The sequence below is a fragment of the Saimiri boliviensis genome, chromosome Y, assembly GCF_048565385.1.
Source record: "Saimiri boliviensis isolate mSaiBol1 chromosome Y, mSaiBol1.pri, whole genome shotgun sequence".
In the NCBI taxonomy this organism is placed as follows: domain Eukaryota; kingdom Metazoa; phylum Chordata; class Mammalia; order Primates; family Cebidae; genus Saimiri; species Saimiri boliviensis.
The window spans coordinates 22,923,675-22,947,092 of NC_133471.1; the positions used below are offsets into that span (position 1 = coordinate 22,923,675).

The 23,418-nt window shown below is 61.2% G+C and overlaps 1 protein-coding gene across 8 annotated transcripts in view; it reads right to left on the reverse strand.

Moving 5' to 3' along the window:
- Window positions 1–16,559, reverse strand: part of LOC104650407 (uncharacterized) — a 32,704-nt gene extending 16,145 nt beyond the window's left edge. For 2 of the 8 annotated variants that reach the window (XR_012515822.1, XR_012515821.1), the window contains exon 1: window positions 550–8,512. Coding sequence is in view for 1 of the 8 variants with exons in the window: in XM_010332906.2 (XP_010331208.2) it covers window positions 7,025–7,164; window positions 16,007–16,382 (516 nt within the window). In the remaining 7 variants the exon portion in view is untranslated. The other 6 variants (XR_012515819.1, XR_012515818.1, XM_010332906.2 and 3 more) reach the window with 6 other exon arrangements.
- Between the last annotated feature and the right edge of the window lie 6,859 nt (window positions 16,560–23,418).

The window sequence follows — 23,418 nt, forward strand, 5'->3', positions numbered from 1 at the left end:
ATCCTGGTACCCCCCCAACTCATTCAGATCACACTCTGCCCCCCTATTTGCCCGGATCCTGGTACCCCCCCAACTCATTCAGATGACACTCTGCACCCCCCTCCACCCGGATCCTTGTACCCCCCAGACTCATTCAGGTCATACTCTGCCCCCCCAACCCCGTGCGCCCGGATCCTGGTACCCCCCACAACTCATTCATCACATTCTGCCCCCCCGTACTCCCCCAACTCATTCATATCACATTCTGCCCCCCCATCCGCCCGGATCCTGGTACCCCCCAACTCATTCAGATGACACTCTGCACCCCCCTCCACCCGGATCCTTGTACCCCCCCGACTCATTCAGATCATACTCTGCCCCCCAAACTCCGTCCGCCCGGATACTACACACAGACACACACACCTACCCCCCACGACTCATTCAGATCACACTCTCCCCCACTCAGCTACTGGAAACGACTTACGGGGAGAAACCCCCAGCACCCCGAAATTCTTCTAAATATTGGTCTTAGCGTGAAATCCGACAGCAGATAAATGGGGTGTAACTCACCCTGCAACCTAACAACCGGCCTCATGGTGGCAGCACCGAACACACAAAACGCCGGAAGCTCCAACAACACCGGAAGCTCTGATGCCCCGAGCGCCGCCGTCACCGTCCCACGCTCTCTCCTTCCCATTCAGGTCGCGCCGGGATTCCCAGCGTGGCTCCTCGCCTCATTCCGTGTGTCCCCCACAGCGCCGTTAACGCCGTTACACGCTCGGGCTGATTTCTCATTCTCCACGTTGGAAAAGGGAACTCTGACACCCCTGTTTGTTCCCGCGTTCCCGGGCTTTCATTTCAAATTTGCATGCCCCGCCCTGCCTGGGGGCGTGGTCTCCGCTGCGGACTCCGCCCCCGGGGCCCGCCAGCTTGGGGTGTCCACGTGTCCCTGCAGAGACGTGAGGCCTCCGGGGGTCCTCACTGGGGGAGCACGCTGGGCCGTTCTTTTTTCGGAGACGGAGCTAATTTTTGCATTTTTGGTAGAGACAGGATTTCACCATGTTGAACGTCCAGAGCTGTCCGTATTTACGGGGTGCAGGTTAGGGGGCAGTGTACTGAGTGTTGGAAAACGTGTCCTTTGAATGAATGAACACGTCTGTTACTCACCTGGGTGCAGGTGGCGTAAGGCTGAAAACGGCAGTGGGAAAGGAGCTGGTGTTCTTGGCTTGGGTCGTTTTTTGGGGGGTGGGGTGTTGGAGAGTGAGATCAGTTACGGTGAGGGGGTTGGGTGAGAGCTGTTTACATTATCATAAGAACAGTTAAGACGGCAGGATTGAACCATGAGCGGTGGCTCACGCCTGTCATCCTAGCAGTTTGGGAGGCCGAGGCTGGCGGATCACGAGGTTAGGGGTTCAAGACCAGCCTGGGCAACATGGTGAAACCCGGTCTCTACTTTAAAAAACGACGAAATTAGCCAGGCGTGGTGGTGCACACCTGTCATCCCAGCTACTCTGGAGGCTGAGGTTGCGGTGGCCGAGATCGCACCATTGCACTCCAGGCTGGCGACACAGCGAGACTCCACCTCAAAAAAAAAAAAGGCTGCAGTGTTGGGGGAGGGGCTTGGCCGGGGAAGGTCCGCTGGGCGGTCAGGGACTATGGCGAACGCAGGGAGCGGGTGGGAGACTTCAGCCAGGGCAAGCAGGACTTCAGACTTTCAGGTGCCACGCTGCCACATGGAGAAGCAACGCTGAGCGAGGTCGCCTGAAGGGTCAGTACAATCACGTGAGCAATAAACAAGGGGCCCACCCCCATTAGGTCACCGAGGCAAGGAGGTGGCCGTGCACAGTGAACAGGGTGCAGCGTGCCCCATGTCTTGTCTAGGGACAGGCTACTCCTAAGGGACTCTATAGGATGCCCTGAGCAGCGGCAGGGCTGACCCGGTCCACAGCCACCTGCTGGGAGCTTCCAGTGATTTCTACAGGAGGATGCTCTGAGCAGCACAGGAGCTGGAGAGCTGACAAGTTACACAGCCACCAAGGCGCGGTTACACCGGAGCGGTGCTGAGCCCTCGGACGCTCGTGGGACTGCCAGTGTGAGGCCAGCCTTCCCCAAGAACTGGGCGCAAGGTCCTACAACTCCTTTATCAGGATTGGCTCTTGCCCCAAGCCTGCCACACAGCGGTTGACTTTTTTTTTTTTTTTATAAAGATGGGGTTTCTCCATGATAGCCAGGCTGATCTTGAACTCATGACCTCAGGTGATCCACCCACCTTAGCCTCCGAAAGTGCTGGGATTACAGGCGTGAGCTACCGCGGCCATCCACAGCAGGTGTCTTTCTATTTTACTTTTTTTTTTTGCATTTTAGATTTTGGGGTAAATGTGAAGAACATGCAGGATTGTTGCATAGGGACACACGTGGCAGTGTGATGTGCTGCCTTCCTCCCCGTCACCTATACCTGGCATTTCTCCCCATGCTCTCCCTCCCCAACTACCCACCCCCGTCCCTCCCCCATCTCCCCCCAACAGACCCCAGCGTGTAGTGCTCCCCTCCCTGTGTCCATGTGTTCTCATTGTTCAACACCCGCCTATGAGTGAGAACATGCAGTGTTTGCTTTTCTGCTCTTGTGTCAGTTTGCTGAGAATGATGGTTTCCAGATTCATCCATGTGCCTGCAAAGGACACACACTCATCCTTTTTGATGGCTGCATAGTATTCCATGGTGGTCTATGTGCCACATTCTCCCTGTCCAGTCTATCATCGGTGGGCATTTGGGTCAGTTCCAGGTCTCTGCTATTGTAAACAGTGCTGCCATGAACATTCGTGTTACAGCGGGTGTCTTTACAATACTGAACGCGGCTGCCTGGGCCATGGATTCTTGTCCTGCCATAACTGCTTCTCCCTTAAATCATGCGCTGCACCGTGTCTGCTGCAGACACTCCTCTGACTATAAGCAAGATATGCTTTTTTTTTTTTTTGAGACGGAGTTTCGCTCTTGTTCCCCAGGCTGGAGTGCTATGGCGCGATCTCGGCTCACCACAACCTCCGCCTCCTGGGTTCAGGCAATTCTCCCGCCTCAGCCTCCTGAGTAGCTGGGATTACAGGCACGCGCCACCATGCCCAGCTAATTTTTTGTATTTTTAGTAGAGACGGGGTTTCACCATGTTGACCTGGATGGTCTCGATCTCTCGACCTCGTGATCCACCCGCCTCGGCCTCCCAAAGTGCTGGGATTACAGGCGTGAGTCACCGCGCCCGGCCGCAAGATATGCTTCTATATGTGTAGATGTTTCTCCCTTAGTTTATGCTCTGCACTGTGTCTGCTCTAGGCATTCCTCTATGAACTAATTATATACATGGGTGTATATGTACACAGGGAAACAACAAGAGTAATAAGACAATCTTCAGGCACTAATGTTGCAACTATAATACCTAACTATATATAAAGGCTTATATAAAGGAAATAACTGAGTAATAACACTGTAAACTAAGATATTCTTCAGGCACTGATTGTGCCAGGGATCTGGTTAGTTCTCCTTCCTTCCTCGGTGCCCACATGGGGGGGTTACCCACACTCGTTTTTTGTTTTTTGTTTTTTTTTTTTGAGACAGACTCTCATTCTGTCACCCAGGCTGAAGTGCAATGTCACAATCTCGGCTCACTGCAACCTCCGCCTCCCGGGTTCAAGCAATTCTCCTGCCTCAGCCTTCTAAGCAGCTGGGATTACAGGCATGTGTAACCATGCCCAACTAATTTTTCTATTTTTAATAGAGATGGGATTACACCATGTTGGCCAGGCTGGTCTCGAACTCCTAACCTCAAGTGATCAGCCCTCCTTTGCCTCCCAAAGTGCTGGGATTACAGGCGTGAGCCACCGCGCCCGGCCACCCACACTCTTGACCTTGTGATCCACCTGCCTCGGCTTCGCAAAGTGTTAGGATTACAGGCGTGATCAGGGACCTTGTTCATCATTCCTCTTCCTGTGCGTTTCCAGGTGAAATTAATATTTAGCACCGTTATAATGGTATGAAAGTCTAACTTTGGGGATAATGGTAGGTACCTGTCATTATAGCACAAATATTAATACGGAGTCATAGGAATAAATGTTCTAGTCCTAAGTTTTTTTTTTGAGACGGAGTTTCACTCTTGTTACCCAGGCTGGGGTGCAATGGCGTCAGGAGGTCAAGCTTGCCCTGAGCTGTGATCTCACCACTGCACTGCAGCCTGGGTGACAGAATGAGACCATGTCTCTCAAAGTAATAAGAAAATAAATAAAACATCTATTCGCCGGGCACGGTGCTGCACACCTGTAATCCAAGCACTGTGGTGGCCAAGGCGGGCAGATCACCTGAGGTCAGGAGTTCAAGACCAGCCTGACCAACATGGTGAAATGCTGTCTTTAAAAAAAAAAAAAAAAAAAAGTCTATTCATACAATGGGATAGTATTCAGCCACAGCAAAGAGTGAACCTCTGGTACATATGGCAACGTGGATGAACCTTAAAAACTCTTTATCAGGCCGGACGCCGTGGCTCCCACCTGTAATCCCAGCACTTTGGGAGGCCAAGGCGGGCGGATCACGAAATCAGGAGTTCGAGACCAGCCTGGCTAACATTGCAAAACTCCATCTTTACTAAAATTACAAAAATTAGCCGGGCCTGGTGCCTGGTGTCTGCAATCCCAGCTACTCGGGAGGCTGAGGCAGGAGAATCTCTGGAACCCGGGAGGTGGAGGCTGACATGAGCCGAGATCTCGCCATTGCACCCCAGCCTGTGCAACAGGAGGAAGACTCCGTCTCACACACACACAGACAAAAACCTGGTGGAAAAGGTTGTTCAGTGAAGCGACAAGGGAGGTCCACTTTAAAATGCAGAATGAAGAGCAGAGCTGAACATACGACATCCTGATTCTGGTTTTTTTTTTTTTGAGACGGAGTTTCGCTCTTGTTACCCAGGCTGGAGTGCAATGGCGCGATCTCGGCTCACCGCAACCTCCGCCTCCTGGGTTCAGGCAATTCTCCTGCCTCAGCCTCCTGAGTAGCTGGGATTACAGGCACGTGCCACCATGCCCAGCTAATTTTTTTGTATTTTTAGTAGAGACGGGGTTTCACCATGTTGACCGGGATGGTCTCGATCTCTTGACCTCGTGATCCACCCGCCTCGGCCTCCCAAAGTGCTGGGATGACCAGCGTGAGCCACCGCGCCCGGCCTGACACCCTGATTCTTTGAAGAGAAAGTTGGGGTTCACCACACCTAACACCAGCTTGCAGATGTCCTGTTGTGGGCTTTCGACTTGTGATCCCTGAGTGAATTCTCCTAATCAACTCCTCTTCGTATTTCCATCCACCCTCCCGGCCCTGTGCCTGTCAGTACCCTGACTCGGCCGTCTCTCGTACGACCAGGTTTACAGACTCGTTGGTACCCTAAAACCCACAGAAATACTGAAACCACAGAAGCGCGACTGCCCACAGCAGCCAGGTCCGCGGAATCTCACTCTGTCGCCCAGGCTGCAGGGCAGGCGTGCGATCTCTGGGCTGACCGCAGCTGACCGCGGCCGTGGGAGTTGGTACACGTGTGTGGGGGGCACACGCCGCTCACATGCTCCCTCCAAGGGGGTCTTGATAGAACCCCAGACCTAGGCGTGCACCCCCAGCGATGGTCCGACTCAAAAGCAGGGAACAGGCTTTAGGAGTCAAGGAAGTGCCTGCTTTCTGCAGACACCAATGATAACATGGCCCAAGGAAGGCCCGGGCCCGCCCCGTCCCAGCCCACAGCTCCCTTCTCCGCCAAGGCCTTAGTGGACCCGCCTCGGCCCCAGCTCCCTTCTCCGCAAAGACCTTAGTGGACCCGCCCCAGCCCACAGCTCCCTTCTCCGCCAAGACCTTAGTGGACCCGCCTCGGCCCCAGCTCCCTTCTCCGCAAAGACCTTAGTGGACCCGCCTCGGCCCCAGCTCCCTTCTCCGCAAAGACCTTAGTGGACCCGCCCCAGCCCACAGCTCCCTTCTCCGCAAAGACCTTAGTGGACCCGCCTCGGCCCCAGCTCCCTTCTCCGTCAAGACCTTAGTGGACCCGCCTCGGCCCCAGCTCCCTTCTCCGCCAAGACCTTAGTGGACCCGCCTCGGCCCCAGCTCCCTTCTCCGCAAAGACCTTAGTGGACCCGCCTCGGCCCCAGCTCCCTTCTCCGCAAAGACCTTAGTGGACCCGCCCCAGCCCACAGCTCCCTTCTCCGCCAAGACCTTAGTGGACCCGCCTCGGCCCCAGCTCCCTTCTCCGCCAAGGCCTTAGTGGACCCGCCCCAGCCCACAGCTGCCTTCTCTGCAAAGACCTTGGCGGACCCGTCTCAGCCCACAGCGGCCCCTTGGTCTTCCCGTCCCAGTCCACAGCTGCCTTCCCTGTGCACCCTGAAGCCAACACACAGAGGAGGGTCGCAGCCAGGGAAACGCTGGCGAGTCCCCAGACAAGCTTGAGCGGGAGAAGGAAACCCTCAGGTGCAGAGGCACTGGGAGGAAAGAGGGGGACCCGGCTGCAGAGAGCAGAGAACACCTGCCCGGCTTGGGCGGGGAGGGGAGGGCGTCTTTCTCCATCAAGCCTGCAGTTCGGGACTTGGACAGGCTGGGAGCCTCGTGTCCCTGAGCCCGCGCGGGCCTCTTGCTCCCAAGGCTTGGTGCTCTCCGGTGCTCACGGGGAGTCCTCTGCCCCCACGGCCCCCACCCACCAGCGGCTGAGACGCCCCAGCTCCGTCCTGCTGCTGCTCACTGCGCAGCGCGTCCCCAGGGGTGCTGGCTTGGTCCTACCTCCCGGCTGCTCCTCCTGACTCCTCTGACTCCTCAGCCCTCCTGGCCTGTAACGTGAAGGCCCCGGAGCCGTGTCCCCTGCCCACGGCTCCGCGTCTCCACAGGGTGCTGATCTCATCTCTCTAATCACTGCACAGCGTCCACGCGCCCATGACTCCTGCGTTCACGGCTGCAACTCACTTTGCTCCCGAACTCAGACCCCTGCACCAGCACCCCCGCATGGAAGTTCAGTGAGCATCACCACCACACCCGCCCGTACCTCCTTCCTTGTCGGAGCCCTGACCTCCAGCTCACCGGCAACACCGCTGCAGTGCGTGGAAAAGCATCTCCCGCAGGCCACGTCCACCCGGCACCTCGGATGCGACCTCACTTGGAGTCGGGTCTTTGTGGAGCTGATGCCTGGGGATGAGAGCATCCCGGATGATTTGGAGAGTGGGCTCCGAAGGCAATGATTGGTGCCTCTCCAAGAGACACGGGAGGAGGCCACGGGAGGAGGCCACAGGCGGGAGGAGGCCACAGGCAGACAGAGGCAGAGACAGGAGTGATGGGGGTGTCTGGAGCCCCCAGGAGGTGGGCGAGGCAGCAAGGAACAGCAAACTGCGGCACAGCACGCCAGGCCTGTGGGAGGCAAACTTCCCCAGGCCTTCCCTGTTCCAGCTGCACAGTACCCTGGACTCTGCCAAGCACATCCCACGCGCAAGGGCTGAAAACCTTCTGTCTTGTCACCAAGTAACCGGACCTCAGGCTCCTGTGACACTCACACCCTGCAGCCGCGCGCGGAACACCATCTATAGGTAATAACCACAGGCTTCTGCTTTTCTATGTTTTTAGAGATGGGGTTTCAGCACGTGGTTCAGGCTGGTCTTGAACTCCTGACCTTGTGATCCGCCCGCCTCAGCCTCCCAAACTGCCGGGATGATAGGCGTGAGCCACCATGCCCGGCCAGGCTTCTGCTTTTCACAGTTGCCCACAAAGCGGCCAGCGCCGGGAATCTGCAGAAGGTCGCCCTGGCTCCTGTTCACCGAAGAACGCTCCACCGTCCCGCCCCCCTGTCCCCACCGTCACCACAGCTTTGCCCGGCATCTGCTGACTGCTCGGCGGGATCCTACGCAGGAAACAGGGCGGGAACCTCAGCCCGGGGCCTCCGCTGCCTCCAGCACGGGTGACGGCCCCAGTCCCACTGCCATGCTCCACCTTTGTCTCATTGTTTTGTCTCCTCTGAACTCTGGGTACCCACGGGGCGGGGTGTGGGGCCTGGTTCCCTGCACACCTGACTCGCACCCACCCCTCCTCACGCCAGGGAGGCCCTCTGTCCTCACCGCCCACCCTCCATCAGCCCGGCCGAGCCCTGGGCTCCGTGACACCGCCTTGCTGGACGGCTGCTGGGTAACAGCATGGCCCTACGGCCGGCCATGGTCCACCGGATGGGGCCACAGCGTGGGATGCTGCGTGGCGCCCTGCGTGGAGTTCCCGATGTCAGGCTGCCTCTGTGCCGACGGCCAGTAGGGGCCTCGCGTCCTTAGACCAGAAGCAGCTCGGTCACTGCGGACAGTCGCCGTTCTCCGCCTCCTCTGGGTTCCCCGGTCGCTGTGACGGACACCGGGCCGGCCACGCGGGCCCTGCTGCGACCTCATGGTGAGACGTCCACACGCAGCCTGCCTGGCTCACCCCACCGACCCCCACACCCCATGGGGACTGTCGAGACGCGCGTCAGGGACCCCTCTAAACCACCAGGAAAGTCCCAGACCCGCCAGTCGCCAGTAACACCCTGGACCTCATGCGGGTGGGGCCCACAGCTCTCACCCTCCCTCCCTTCCCTCTCCCTCTGTCTCCATCTCTCTCATTCTGACCCTCGCTCCCTCTCCTTCTCCCCGTGGCCTGAGGGCTGTGGCTTCCCCCTGCCTCTGCCAGGGCCCTGCTCCTGCCGTCCTGGGTGTTTGCTGTGTCGCGTCCTGTGTGCCCCCCCCCACCAATCGCACACCCGACCTGACTCTCGTCCCTGCCACGGCTCTCCTGAGAGTGGACATTGTAGGAATCAGCGCGATGTGGCCACAGAACAGCCCCCAGGGCACCTGCCAGAAGAAGCCCATTTCCAGTGAGAGGGTCATGTGGTCACCTGGTGAGGGCTGCGGTGAGGGCATCCTCCAGGACAGAGGGCACCCTGCGGAACACAGAATCTACAGCCCAACCCCTCCCCCAAATCCAAATCAACCCCCCACCGAGTCCCCAATTCCACAAGCAATCCCTCCAAGCACCAAAATCCACCATCCCCCCAAACCCCCAAAGCCACACCCCTGAGCCCCCAAATCCACAAACATCCCAAGCCGCCAAATCCGCAACCAACCCAAGCCCCAAAATCCACATCATCCCCCCAAACCCCCAAATCCACAAATAACCCACACATGAGCCCCCAAATCCACAATCATCCCCCCAAGTCCCCAAATCCACAAACAATCCCTCAACCCCCAAGATCCACAAACAACCCTCCGAGCCCCGGAATCCACAACCCACCCCCCCGAGCCCGTTTGGGCTTGAAACTCTTGTTGTCTGTGACTCGCAGGCACAGCCCCGAGAGGAGGAAGCCAGACCCAAGTCCACAGCCACTCTCCAGACAGGCCTCAGACAAGTCAGAAGGAATCACAAGTCTTCGCCCCAACAAGGGCTGACGCCGCCCCCAGAGTCGCGCCTTCCTCCCCACCCCTGTCTTCTGTGCCCGGCTCAGCCCCTCAGGCAGGCGGGTGCGCGGAACAGCCGCTCTCTGCCGCAGGGCCCTCGCACAGCGGCTTCTTGTCCCGAAGTGGCTGGTGTACGACTTGGTCCCCAGCGGCCCGGCTCAGCCACCTCTGTCCCAGGAAGTCTGCCTCATGCCCCCAGCAGCGCCACAAGCCCTGCACGCCGACCCTACACACCTCTTCACGCTGTGAGCTCCACCTGCTGCTGCAGACTCCCTCTCCGGTGCGCAGGTTCCCCGGGGCCGCTCAGTCCTCGCCAGGGCGCAGGTTCCCCTGGAATGATCAGTCCCTCTCCAGGGCGCAGGTTCCCCGGGGCCGCTCAGTCCTCTCCAGGGCGCAGGTTCCCCGGGGCCGCTCAGTCCCTCTCCAGGGCGCAGGTCCAAGATGACCGCTCAGTCCTCTCCAGGGCGCAGGTTCCCCGGGGCCGCTCAGTCCCTCTCCAGGGCGCAGGTTCCCCGGGGCCGCTCAGTCCTCTCCAGGGCGCAGGTTCCCCGGGGCCGCTCAGTCCTCTCCAGGGCGCAGGTTCCCCTGGAATGCTCAGTCCCTCTCCAGGGCGCAGGTCCCCCGGGGCCGCTCAGTCCTCTCCAGGGCGCAGGTTCCCCTGGAATGCTCAGTCCCTCTCCAGGGCGCAGGTCCCCCGGGGCCGCTCAGTCCTCTCCAGGGCGCAGGTTCCCCTGGAATGCTCAGTCCCTCTCCGGAGCGCAGGTTCCCCGGGGCCCTCAGTCCCTCTCCAGGGCACAGGTTCCCCTGGAATGCTCAGTCCCTCTCCAGGGCGCAGGTCCAAGATGACCGCTCAGTCCTCTCCAGGGCGCAGGTTCCCCTGGAATGTTCAGTCCCTCTCCAGGGCGCAGGCTCCCCTGGAATGCTCAGTCCCTCTCCAGGGCGCAGGCTCCCCAAGCAGCAGCAGGGTGCCCACTCGGTCGTCAGCTGCGCCTGCATCTCAGCGGCTTGCAAGGGGGCGCGGTCAGCTCCTCAGCTCTGGGGCTGGGCATGGCGTCATGTCCCAGGGCTTAAACACAGTGCAATTTACTCCCTCTCGGTTCCTGACCTCACACATCCAAGGTGGGTCTTACGGGGTAACAGCAAGGCGTGTAGGCCTTGCTTCTCCAGAGTCTCCAGTGGAAGCCCTGCACGCCTCTCCCAGCTATCCTGGCTGAAGTGTCCCGGGCTTGTGACCCCATCACCCCAGTCCCCGCCCCTGGGGGCACGTCTTCCTCTCCGAAGCTCCCTCGTCTAAGGACCCTGTGACTGCACAGGACCCGATCATCCAGACAATCTCCCCATCTCAACACCCTACAGTTAATCACGGCTGCAGAGTGCCTTCTGCCACAAGGGGAATGTATTCTCAGGTTCTGGGGATGGGGGCACGGACATCTTTGGGGGCCGTTATTCACCTGAGCGCAGTATGGGCCTTCCTGGACCGCGGTATGCATTCCAAGACCCCCGGTGGATGCCGGAGACCCAGATGGCACCAAGGTCTCTGCAGACTGCGCCTCTCCACGGACACAAGCACCCACGATGAAGTTTGGTTTGTAAACTAGGCACCTATGCGGTGAGCCGTGGGAAAACGGAACAGTTTCAACAGCCTCACGGCTCCTGTGCTCTGTACCGTGGCCAAGTGAATCTCGGGGTCCACTGAACACAAGCCGGTCACCGCCAAGGCTCCTGAGTGACTCACGGGCAGGCTGAGGTGGGAGGATGGCTGGAGGTCAGGAGGTCGGGAGGTCCAGGCTGGTGAGCTGTGATCCTACCACCACGGTGTGCCCTGCTCCTCAGTGAGACCCTGTCTCAACAAATAAGTCATAAAAATGAAATAAAACGCATGAATCGTTTATCTTGCCCCATTTAACATTTCTGGACTTTGACGACAGGTAACTGGAACCACAGGAGGTGACACGTTCCACACAGGGGACAACTGTCTCTCACCCACCAGAAGCCAAAGTTGTATCCCCAGAGCCCCTAGCTTCAGGCACGTCCGTGGGAGGCCTTGGCTAAACGGACTGGAGTACCCCCTCCCGTGTGCCCCACCCAGAATGGGACTGTATTTGGCCTCGTAGTGTTAGGATGAGGCTGTCAGGGTGGGCCCTCATGCAAGCTGCTGTTCACACAAGAGGAAGTGTGCACACACACAGAAGAGGTGCCAGGGGTATCGTGCCAGTGAAAAGACCCTATGAGCATACAAAAGACGCGTCCGAGGGCGAGCACAGGCGTGTTGGGAGGAGCCAGCCTGCTGAAGACACCTTTTTTTGGTTGTTGTTGTTTTTTTGAGACGGAGTTTCGCTCTTGTTACCCAGGCTGGAGTGCCATGGCGCGATCTCGGCTCACCGCAACCTCCGCCTCCTGGGTTCAGGCAATTCTCCTGCCTCAGCCTCCCGAATAGCTGGGATTACAGGCACGCGCCACCACGCCCAGCTGATTTTTTGTATTTTTAGTAGATACGGGGTTTCACCACGTTGACCAGCATGGTCTCGATCTCTCGACCTCGTGATCCACCCGCCTCGGCCTCCCAAAGTGCCGGGATTACAGGCTTGAGCCACCGCGCCCGGCGAAGACACCTTGTTCTCGGAGCTCAGCCTGCCGGACGGGGGGAAGATGATGTTCAGTGAAGACCTCCAGTCCTGGTGCTTTGCTAGGGCGGCCCTGAACACTCACGGACGGGGGCATGCACTGTGCGTGTTCTGCAGAGGGACCCAAGCCACAGAGTTCAGTGAACGTGACCCATGTGGGACAGGCCGTGGTGGTCCAGGCTGGGTTAGAACAAAGCAGGCTTTTGGCAGCACTGACGCTCTGCAAGGAAGGGACAGCTCAGCCCACCGCCCTCACAGGAAGGTCCTGGCTGTGCTCTGCCAGTGAGTCGTTTCCCCTCCGACAGGGGAAGACTGCAGTACCGAGGAGACCGCAGTACCGAGGAGGTCTCAGTACCGAGGAGACCGCAGTACCGAGGAGGTCTCAGTACCTAGGAGACCGCAGTACCAAGATCTCAGTCCCGGGGTGACCTCAGTACCTAGGAGGTCTCAGTGCCTAGGAGACAGCAGCACCTGGGAGACCTCAATACTTAGGTGACCTCAGTACCAACATCTCAGTCCCTGGGTGACCTCAGCACCCAGATCGCAGTCCCTGTGTGACCTCAGTACCAAGATCTCAGTCCCTGGGTGACCTCAGCACCCAGGAGGTCTCAGTGCCTAGGAGACCCCAGGACTTAGGTGAGCTCAGTACCCAAATCTCAGTACCTAAGTGACCTCAGCACCCAGATCGCAGTCCCTGAGTGACCTCAGTACCAAGATCTCAGTCCCTGGGTGACCTCAGCACCCAGGAGGTCTCAGTGCCTAGGAGACCCCAGGACTTAGGTGAGCTCAGTACCTAAGTGACCTCAGCACCCAGATCGCAGTCCCTGTGTGACCTCAGCACCCAGATCGCAGTCCCTGTGTGACCTCAGTACCAAGATCTCAGTCCCTGGGTGACCTCAGCACCCAGATCGCAGTCCCTGGGTGACCTCAGCACCCAGATCGCAGTCCCTGAGTGACCTCAGTACCAACATCTCAGTCCCTGGGTGACCTCAGCACCCAGATCGCAGTCCCTGTGTGACCTCAGTACCAAGATCTCAGTCCCTGGGTGACCTCAGCACCCAGATCGCAGTCCCTGGGTGACCTCAGCACCCAGATCGCAGTCCCTGTGTGACCTCAGTACCAAGATCTCAGTCCCTGGGTGACCTCAGCACCCAGATCGCAGTCCCTGTGTGACCTCAGTACCAAGATCTCAGTCCCTGGGTGACCTCAGCACCCAGATCGCAGTCCCTGGGTGACCTCAGCACCCAGATCGCAGTCCCTGAGTGACCTCAGTACCAATATCTCAGTCCCTGGGTGACCTCAGCACCCAGATCGCAGTCCCTGTGTGACCTCAGTACCAAGATCTCAGTCCCTGGGTGACCTCAGCACTCAGATCGCAGTCCCTGTGTGACCTCAGTACCAAGATCTCAGTCCCTGGGTGACCTCAGCACCCAGATCGCAGTCCCTGTGTGACCTCAGCACCCAGATCGCAGTCCCTGGGTGCCCTCAGTACCAAGAGCTCAGTCCCTGGGTGACCTCAGCACCCAGGAGGTCTCAGCGCCTAGGAGACCCCAGGACTTAGATGAGCTCAGTACCCAAATCTCAGTACCTAGGTGACCTCAGCACCCAGATCACAGTCCCTGTGTGACCTCAGTACCAAGAGCTCAGTCCCTGGGTGACCTCAGCACCCAGGAGGTCTCAGTGCCTAGGAGACCCCAGGACTTAGGTGAGCTCAGTACCCAAATGTCAGTACCTAGGTGACCTCAGCACCCAGATCGCAGTCCCTGGGTGACCTCAGTACCAAGAGCTCAGTCCCTGGGTGACCTCAGCACCCAGGAGATCCCAGGACTTAGGTGAGCTCAGTACCAAGACCTCAGTCCCTGGGTGACCTCAGCACCCAGGAGATCCCAGGACTTAGGTGAGCTCAGTACCAACATCTCAGTCCCTGGGTGACCTCAGCACCCAGGAGGTCTCAGTGCCTAGGAGACCCCAGGACTTAGGTGAGCTCAGTACCCAAATCTCAGTGCCTAGGTGACCTCAGCACCCAGATCGCAGTCCCTGGGTGACCTCAGTACCAAGACCTCAGTCCCTGGGTGACCTCAGCACCCAGGAGGTCTCAGTGCCTAGGAGACCCCAGGACTTAGGTGAGCTCAGTACCCAAATCTCAGTGCCTAGGTGACCTCAGCACCCAGATCGCAGTCCCTGGGTGACCTCAGCACCCAGATCGCAGTCCCTGTGTGACCTCAGTACCAAGATCTCAGTCCCTGGGTGACCTCAGCACCCAGATCGCAGTCCCTGGGTGACCTCAGCACCCAGATCGCAGTCCCTGTGTGACCTCAGTACCAAGATCTCAGTCCCTGGGTGACCTCAGCACCCAGATCGCAGTCCCTGTGTGACCTCAGTACCAAGATCTCAGTCCCTGGGTGACCTCAGCACCCAGATCGCAGTCCCTGGGTGACCTCAGCACCCAGATCGCAGTCCCTGAGTGACCTCAGTACCAATATCTCAGTCCCTGGGTGACCTCAGCACCCAGATCGCAGTCCCTGTGTGACCTCAGTACCAAGATCTCAGTCCCTGGGTGACCTCAGCACTCAGATCGCAGTCCCTGTGTGACCTCAGTACCAAGATCTCAGTCCCTGGGTGACCTCAGCACCCAGATCGCAGTCCCTGTGTGACCTCAGCACCCAGATCGCAGTCCCTGGGTGCCCTCAGTACCAAGAGCTCAGTCCCTGGGTGACCTCAGCACCCAGGAGGTCTCAGCGCCTAGGAGACCCCAGGACTTAGATGAGCTCAGTACCCAAATCTCAGTACCTAGGTGACCTCAGCACCCAGATCACAGTCCCTGTGTGACCTCAGTACCAAGAGCTCAGTCCCTGGGTGACCTCAGCACCCAGGAGGTCTCAGTGCCTAGGAGACCCCAGGACTTAGGTGAGCTCAGTACCCAAATGTCAGTACCTAGGTGACCTCAGCACCCAGATCGCAGTCCCTGGGTGACCTCAGTACCAAGAGCTCAGTCCCTGGGTGACCTCAGCACCCAGGAGATCCCAGGACTTAGGTGAGCTCAGTACCAAGACCTCAGTCCCTGGGTGACCTCAGCACCCAGGAGATCCCAGGACTTAGGTGAGCTCAGTACCAACATCTCAGTCCCTGGGTGACCTCAGCACCCAGGAGGTCTCAGTGCCTAGGAGACCCCAGGACTTAGGTGAGCTCAGTACCCAAATCTCAGTGCCTAGGTGACCTCAGCACCCAGATCGCAGTCCCTGGGTGACCTCAGTACCAAGACCTCAGTCCCTGGGTGACCTCAGCACCCAGGAGGTCTCAGTGCCTAGGAGACCCCAGGACTTAGGTGAGCTCAGTACCCAAATCTCAGTGCCTAGGTGACCTCAGCACCCAGATCGCAGTCCCTGGGTGACCTCAGCACCCAGATCGCAGTCCCTGTGTGACCTCAGTACCAAGATCTCAGTCCCTGGGTGACCTCAGCACCCAGGAGGTCTCAGTGCCTAGGAGACCCCAGGACTTAGGTGAGCTCAGTACCTAGGTGACCTCAGCACCCAGATCGCAGTCCCTGTGTGACCTCAGTACCAACATCTCAGTCCCTGGGTGACCTCAGCACCCAGGAGGTCTCAGTGCCTAGGAGACCCCAGGACTTAGGTGAGCTCAGTACCTAGGTGACCTCAGCACCCAGATCGCAGTCCCTGGGTGACCTCAGCACCCAGATCGCAGTCCCTGTGTGACCTCAGTACCAAGATCTCAGTCCCTGGGTGACCTCAGCACCCAGATCGCAGTCCCTGTGTGACCTCAGTACCAAGATCTCAGTCCCTGGGTGACCTCAGCACCCAGATCGCAGTCCCTGGGTGACCTCAGTACCAAGATCTCAGTCCCTGGGTGACCTCAGCACCCAGGAGGTCTCAGTGCCTAGGAGACCCCAGGACTTAGGTGAGCTCAGTACCCAAATCTCAGTACCTGGAAGACCTCCGCACCCGGGAGGTCTCAGCGCCGCGGCCACCTCCGTGCCTGGGAGGTCCCACTGAGGCCGGAACGTAGAAGACACGCGGCCCCGGGCTCGGGGACGCGGAACGCAGCTGTTCGGCTCGGGAAGGTGCGAACGTTCTGCAGACAGATGGCGGCGCCGCGCGACCCGCGCACCCGGGGCTCGAACGCGGCCAAGATGGCGACCTCCGCGTTCTGCATCTTGTGCCCCCGGGAGGAAAACGTGCCTTAGGGAGACAGGGAGGGCGAGGAGCGCCGCGCGCAGCCGCGTCCCGGCCCTGCAGAGCGCGGGCTCCGGCGTCCCCCACTCGGCCGAGCCCCCGAAGCCCCTCCGGCTCCTGTCGGCCATCTTCCCTCCCTCGGCTTCACCAGCTTCGGCTCTTTTCGTCACCCCTCTTTACCCCTCGTTCCTCTCCGTCACTTTCCGTCATCTCCGATTAGGCTCAGCCCGCTTCACCTCACCGTTTCGCCTTCCTCTTCGTCGCCGTCGGTTCATTTCCGTGACCGTTCGTCACCATCCGTCAGTCTCCGCCTCTTTCCGTCAATCCTCGTCGCTTTCCGTCGTTCTCCGTCGCCGTTCAGCTTCGCTCGGTCTTCTCCGTCAGACATCGTGTGTTTTCGTCAGTCTCCGTCACGCTCCGGTCGCCCCCTGACCCGCAGTCAGCGCGGGAAGCCTCAGGGAGGTCGCCCGCCCTGAATCCGTGTCCATCGCTCCCCGATGCGGAATCCGTGTCCATCGCTCCCCGATGCCGCCGTTCCTGTCCGTCCCTGGTTATTTCTGGCCTGCCCGGGACTGTGTCCTCCTCCCTTCACTCCTGGGACAGCGGCCTGGTCCCGCCTGGGAGGCCCGTCCCCACTACCCGGCCTGATGGTGGCTGGCGGGGGGGGGCTCGGGGTGACCCCGAGGGGAGAAGCGGGGAATCTGGGGTGACCCCGAGGGGAGGAGCGGGGGCTCTGGGGTGGCCCCGAGGGGAGGAACGGGGGGGCATGGGGTGGCCCCGAGGGGAGGAACGGGGGGGGCATGGGGTGGCCCCGAGGGGAGGAACGGGGGGGACATGGGGTGGCCCCGAGGGCAGGAACGGGTGGGGGAGGCATGGGGTCATGGGGTGGCCCCGAGGGGAGGAGTGTGGGAAATGGGGTGACCCCTAGGGAAGGAACGGGGGGGTATGGGGTGGCCCCGAGGTGAGGAGCGGGGGGGCATGGGGTGGCCCCTAGGGGAGGAACAGGGGGGGCATGGGGTGGCCCCGAGGGGAGGAACGGGGGGGCATGGGGTGGCCCCGAGGGGAGGAACGGGGGGGGCATGGGGTGGCCCCGAGGGGAGGAACGGGGGGGACATGGGGTGGCCCCGAGGGGAGGAGCGGGGGGGCATGGGGTGGCTCCGAGGGGAGGAGCGGGGGGGCATGGGGTGACCCCGAGGGGAGGAGCGGGGGGGCATGGGGTGGCCCCGAGGGGAGGAGCGGGGGACCTGGGGTGACCCCGAGGGGAGGAGCGGGGGGGCATGGGGTGGCCCCGAGGGGAGGAACAGGGGACCTGGGGTGGCCCCTAGGGCAGGAACGGGGGGGTATGGGGTGGCCCCGAGGGCAGGAGCGGGGGATCTGGGGTGACCCCTAGGGCAGGAACGGAGGGGGCGTGGGGGCATGGGGTGGCCCCGAGGGGAAGAGCGGGAGGCGCTGCGGTGACCCCGAGGTGGGGGTGTGGGGGGCTCTGCGTGTTGTCGATGGGAGCTCCCGCAGGTGCCCAGGCAGGGGTCTGAAGCCTCAGGCTGTTTCCACGTAAATAATGAAGAAGAAATTAGTTAGACACGTGACCACCGTGATGATCCACAGGCCGTGGGAGTCATTCCTAGTCACGTGTCTATATACTCAGTAGAACCTTTAGATTTTCCTAAGGATGCCCGGTCCTGAGGGGCGGCTCTGCAGTCACGGTGTGACGGAGGTCACCCTGAGGGGCGGCTCTGAAGTCACGGTGTGACGGAGGTCACCCTGAGGGGCGGCTCTGAAGTCACGGTGTGACGGAGGTCACCCTGAGCTGCGGCTCTGAAGTCACGGTGTGACGGAGGTCACCCTGAGCGGCGGCTCTGAAGTCCTGGTGTGACGGAGGTCACCCTGAGGGGCGGCTCTGAAGTCACGGTGTGACGGAGGTCACCCTGAGGCGCGGCTCTGAAGTCACGGTGTGACGGAGGTCACCCTGAGGCGCGGCTCTGCAGTCACGGTGTGACGGAGGTCACCCTGAGGGGCGGCTCTGAAGTCACGGTGTGACGGAGGTCACCCTGAGGGGCGGCTCTGAAGTCACGGTGTGACGGAGGTCACCCTGAGCGGCGGCTCTGAAGTCACGGTGTGACGGAGGTCACCCTGAGGCGCGGCTCTGAAGTCACGGTGTGACGGAGGTCACCCTGAGGGGCGGCTCTGAAGTCACGGTGTGACGGAGGTCACCCTGAGGCGCGGCTCCGAAGTCACGGTGTGACAGAGGTCACCCTGAGGCGCGGCTCTGCAGTCACGGTGTGACGGAGGTCACCCTGAGGCGCGGCTCTGAAGTCGCGGTGTGACGGAGGTCACCCTGAGCTGCGGCTCCGAAGTCACGGTGTGACGGAGGTCACCCTGAGGCGCGGCTCCGAAGTCACGGTGTGACGGAGGTCACCCTGAGGCGCGGCTCTGAAGTCACGGTGTGACGGAGGTCACCCTGAGGCGCGGCTCTGAAGTCGCGGTGTGACGGAGGTCACCCTGAGCTGCGGCTCCGAAGTCACGGTGTGACGGAGGTCACCCTGAGGCGCGGCTCCGAAGTCACGGTGTGACGGAGGTCACCCTGAGGCGCGGCTCTGAAGTCACGGTGTGACGGAGGTCACCCTGAGGTGCGGCTCTGAAGTCACGGTGTGACGGAGGTCACCCTGAACTGCGGCTCTGAAGTCACGGTGTGACGGAGGTCACCCTGAGGGGCGGCTCTGCAGTCACGGTGTGACGGAGGTCACCCTGAACTGCGGCTCTGAAGTCACGGTGTGACGGAGGTCACCCTGAGGGGCGGCTCTGCAGTCACGGTGTGACGGACGTCACCCTGAGGCGCGGCTCTGAAGTCACGGTGTGACGGAGGTCACCCTGAGCTGCGGCTCTGAAGTCACGGTGTGACGGAGGTCACCCTGAGCTGCGGCTCTGCAGTCACGGTGTGACGGAGGTCACCCTGAGGCGCGGCTCTGCAGTCACGGTGTGACGGAGGTCACCCTGAGGCGCGGCTCTGCAGTCACGGTGTGACGGACGTCACCCTGAGGCGCGGCTCTGCAGTCACGGTGTGACGGAGGTCACCCTGAGGGGCGGCTCTGAAGTCCCGGTGTGACGGAGGTCACCCTGAGGCGCGGCTCTGAAGTCACGGTGTGACGGAGGTCACCCTGAGGCGCGGCTCTGAAGTCACGGTGTGACGGAGGTCACCCTGAGGCGCGGCTCTGAAGTCACGGTGTGACGGAGGTCACCCTGAGGCGCGGCTCTGAAGTCGCGGTGTGACGGAGGTCACCCTGAGGCGCGGCTCTGAAGTCACGGTGTGACGGAGGTCACCCTGAGGCGCGGCTCTGCAGTCACGGTGTGACGGAGGTCACCCTGAGGCGCGGCTCTGAAGTCGCGGTGTGACGGAGGTCACCCTGAGCTGCGGCTCTGAAGTCGCGGTGTGACGGAGGTCACCCTGAGCTGCGGCTCTGAAGTCGCGGTGTGACGGAGGTCACCCTGAGGCGCGGCTCTGAAGTCACGGTGTGACGGAGGTCACCCTGAGGCGCGGCTCTGAAGTCACGGTGTGACGGAGGTCACCCTGAGGCGCGGCTCTGCAGTCACGGTGTGACGGAGGTCACCCTGAGGCGCGGCTCTGAAGTCGCGGTGTGACGGAGGTCACCCTGAGCTGCGGCTCTGAAGTCACGGTGTGACGGAGGTCACCCTGAGGCGCGGCTCCGAAGTCACGGTGTGACGGAGGTCACCCTGAGGCGCGGCTCTGAAGTCACGGTGTGACGGAGGTCACCCTGAGGCGCGGCTCTGAAGTCACGGTGTGACGGAGTTCACCCTGAGGTGCGGCTCTGAAGTCACGGTGTGACGGAGGTCACCCTGAACTGCGGCTCTGAAGTCACGGTGTGACGGAGGTCACCCTGAGGGGCGGCTCTGCAGTCACGGTGTGACGGACGTCACCCTGAGGCGCGGCTCTGCAGTCACGGTGTGACGGAGGTCACCCTGAGGGGCGGCTCTGAAGTCACGGTGTGACGGAGGTCACCCTGAGGCGCGGCTCTGAAGTCACGGTGTGACGGACGTCACCCTGAGGCGCGGCTCTGCAGTCACGGTGTGACGGAGGTCACCCTGAGGGGCGGCTCTGAAGTCACGGTGTGACGGAGGTCACCCTGAGCTGCGGCTCTGAAGTCACGGTGTGACGGACGTCACCCTGAGGCGCGGCTCTGAAGTCACGGTGTGACGGAGGTCACCCTGAGCTGCGGCTCTGAAGTCACGGTGTGACGGAGGTCACCCTGAGCTGCGGCTCTGAAGTCACGGTGTGACGGACGTCACCCTGAGGCGCGGCTCTGAAGTCACGGTGTGACGGAGGTCACCCTGAGGCGCGGCTCTGAAGTCACGGTGTGACGGAGGTCACCCTGAGGCGCGGCTCTGAAGTCACGGTGTGACGGAGGTCACCCTGAGGCGCGGCTCTGAAGTCACGGTGTGACGGAGGTCACCCTGAGCTGCGGCTCTGCAGTCACGGTGTGACGGAAGTCACCCTGAGGCGCGGCTCTGAAGTCACGGTGTGACGGAGGTCACCCTGAGGCGCGGCTCTGAAGTCACGGTGTGACGGAGGTCACCCTGAGCTGCGGCTCTGAAGTCACGGTGTGACGGAGGTCACCCTGAGGCGCGGCTCCGAAGTCACGGTGTGACGGAGGTCACCCTGAGGCGCGGCTCCGAAGTCACGGTGTGACGGAGGTCACCCTGAGGTGCGGCTCTGAAGTCACGGTGTGACGTAGGTCACCCTGAACTGCGGCTCTGAAGTCACGGTGTGACGGAGGTCACCCTGAGGGGCGGCTCTGCAGTCACGGTGTGACGGACGTCACCCTGAGGCGCGGCTCTGCAGTCACGGTGTGACGGAGGTCACCCTGAGGGGCGGCTCTGAAGTCACGGTGTGACGGAGGTCACCCTGAGGCGCGGCTCTGAAGTCACGGTGTGACGGACGTCACCCTGAGGCGCGGCTCTGCAGTCACGGTGTGACGGAGGTCACCCTGAGGGGCGGCTCTGAAGTCACGGTGTGACGGAGGTCACCCTGAGCTGCGGCTCTGAAGTCACGGTGTGACGGACGTCACCCTGAGGCGCGGCTCTGAAGTCACGGTGTGACGGAGGTCACCCTGAGCTGCGGCTCTGAAGTCACGGTGTGACGGAGGTCACCCTGAGCTGCGGCTCTGAAGTCACGGTGTGACGGACGTCACCCTGAGGCGCGGCTCTGAAGTCACGGTGTGACGGAGGTCACCCTGAGGCGCGGCTCTGAAGTCACGGTGTGACGGAGGTCACCCTGAGGCGCGGCTCTGAAGTCACGGTGTGACGGAGGTCACCCTGAGGCGCGGCTCTGAAGTCACGGTGTGACGGAGGTCACCCTGAGCTGCGGCTCTGCAGTCACGGTGTGACGGAAGTCACCCTGAGGCGCGGCTCTGAAGTCACGGTGTGACGGAGGTCACCCTGAGGCGCGGCTCTGAAGTCACGGTGTGACGGAGGTCACCCTGAGCTGCGGCTCTGAAGTCACGGTGTGACGGAGGTCACCCTGAGGCGCGGCTCCGAAGTCACGGTGTGACGGAGGTCACCCTGAGGCGCGGCTCCGAAGTCACGGTGTGACGGAGGTCACCCTGAGGTGCGGCTCTGAAGTCACGGTGTGACGTAGGTCACCCTGAACTGCGGCTCTGAAGTCACGGTGTGACGGAGGTCACCCTGAGGGGCGGCTCTGCAGTCACGGTGTGACGGACGTCACCCTGAGGCGCGGCTCTGCAGTCACGGTGTGACGGAGGTCACCCTGAGGGGCGGCTCTGAAGTCACGGTGTGACGGAGGTCACCCTGAGGCGCGGCTCTGAAGTCACGGTGTGACGGAGGTCACCCTGAGGTGCGGCTCTGCAGTCACGGTGTGACGGAGGTCACCCTGAGCTGCGGCTCTGCAGTCACGGTGTGACGGAGGTCACCCTGAGGAGCGGCTCTGAAGTCACGGTGTGACGGAGGTCACCCTGAGGCGCGGCTCTGAAGTCACGGTGTGACGGAGGTCACCCTGAGCTGCGGCTCTGAAGTCACGGTGTGACGGAGGTCACCCTGAGGCGCGGCTCTGAAGTCACGGTGTGACGGAGGTCACCCTGAGGCGCGGCTCTGAAGTCACGGTGTGACGGAGGTCACCCTGAGCTGCGGCTCTGCAGTCACGGTGTGACGGAGGTCACCCTGAGGCGCGGCTCTGAAGTCACGGTGTGACGGAGGTCACCCTGAGGCGCGGCTCTGAAGTCACGGTGTGACGGAGGTCACCCTGAGGTGCGGCTCTGAAGTCACGGTGTGACGGAGGTCACCCTGAACTGCGGCTCTGAAGTCACGGTGTGACGGACGTCACCCTGAGGCGCGGCTCTGCAGTCACGGTGTGACGGAGGTCACCCTGAGGTGCGGCTCTGAAGTCACGGTGTGACGGAGGTCACCCTGAGGCGCGGCTCTGAAGTCACGTGACGGAGGTCACCCTGAGGCGCGGCTCTGAAGTCACGCTGTGACGGAGGTCACCCTGAGGTGCGGCTCTGAAGTCACGTGACGGAGGTCACCCTGAGGCGCGGCTCTGAAGTCACGGTGTGACGGACGTCACCCTGAGGCGCGGCTCTGAAGTCACGGTGTGACGGAGGTCACCCTGAGGCGCGGCTCTGAAGTCACGGTGTGACGGAGGTCACCCTGAGGGGCGGCTCTGACGTCACGGTGTGACGGAGGTCACCCTGAACTGCGGCTCTGAAGTCACGGTGTGACGGAGGTCACCCTGAGCTGCGGCTCTGAAGTCACGGTGTGACGGAGGTCACCCTGAGGCGCGGCTCTGAAGTCACGGTGTGACGGAGGTCACCCTGAGGTGCGGCTCTGAAGTCACGGTGTGACGGAGGTCACCCTGAGGGGCGGCTCTGACGTCACGGTGTGACGGAGGTCACCCTGAGGTGCGGCTCTGAAGTCACGGTGTGACGGAGGTCACCCTGAGGCGCGGCTCTGAAGTCACGTGACGGAGGTCACCCTGAGGCGCGGCTCTGAAGTCACGCTGTGACGGAGGTCACCCTGAGGTGCGGCTCTGAAGTCACGTGACGGAGGTCATCCTGAGGTGCGGCTCTGAAGTCACGGTGTGACGGAGGTCACCCTGAGGCGCGGCTCTGAAGTCACGGTGTGACGGAGGTCACCCTG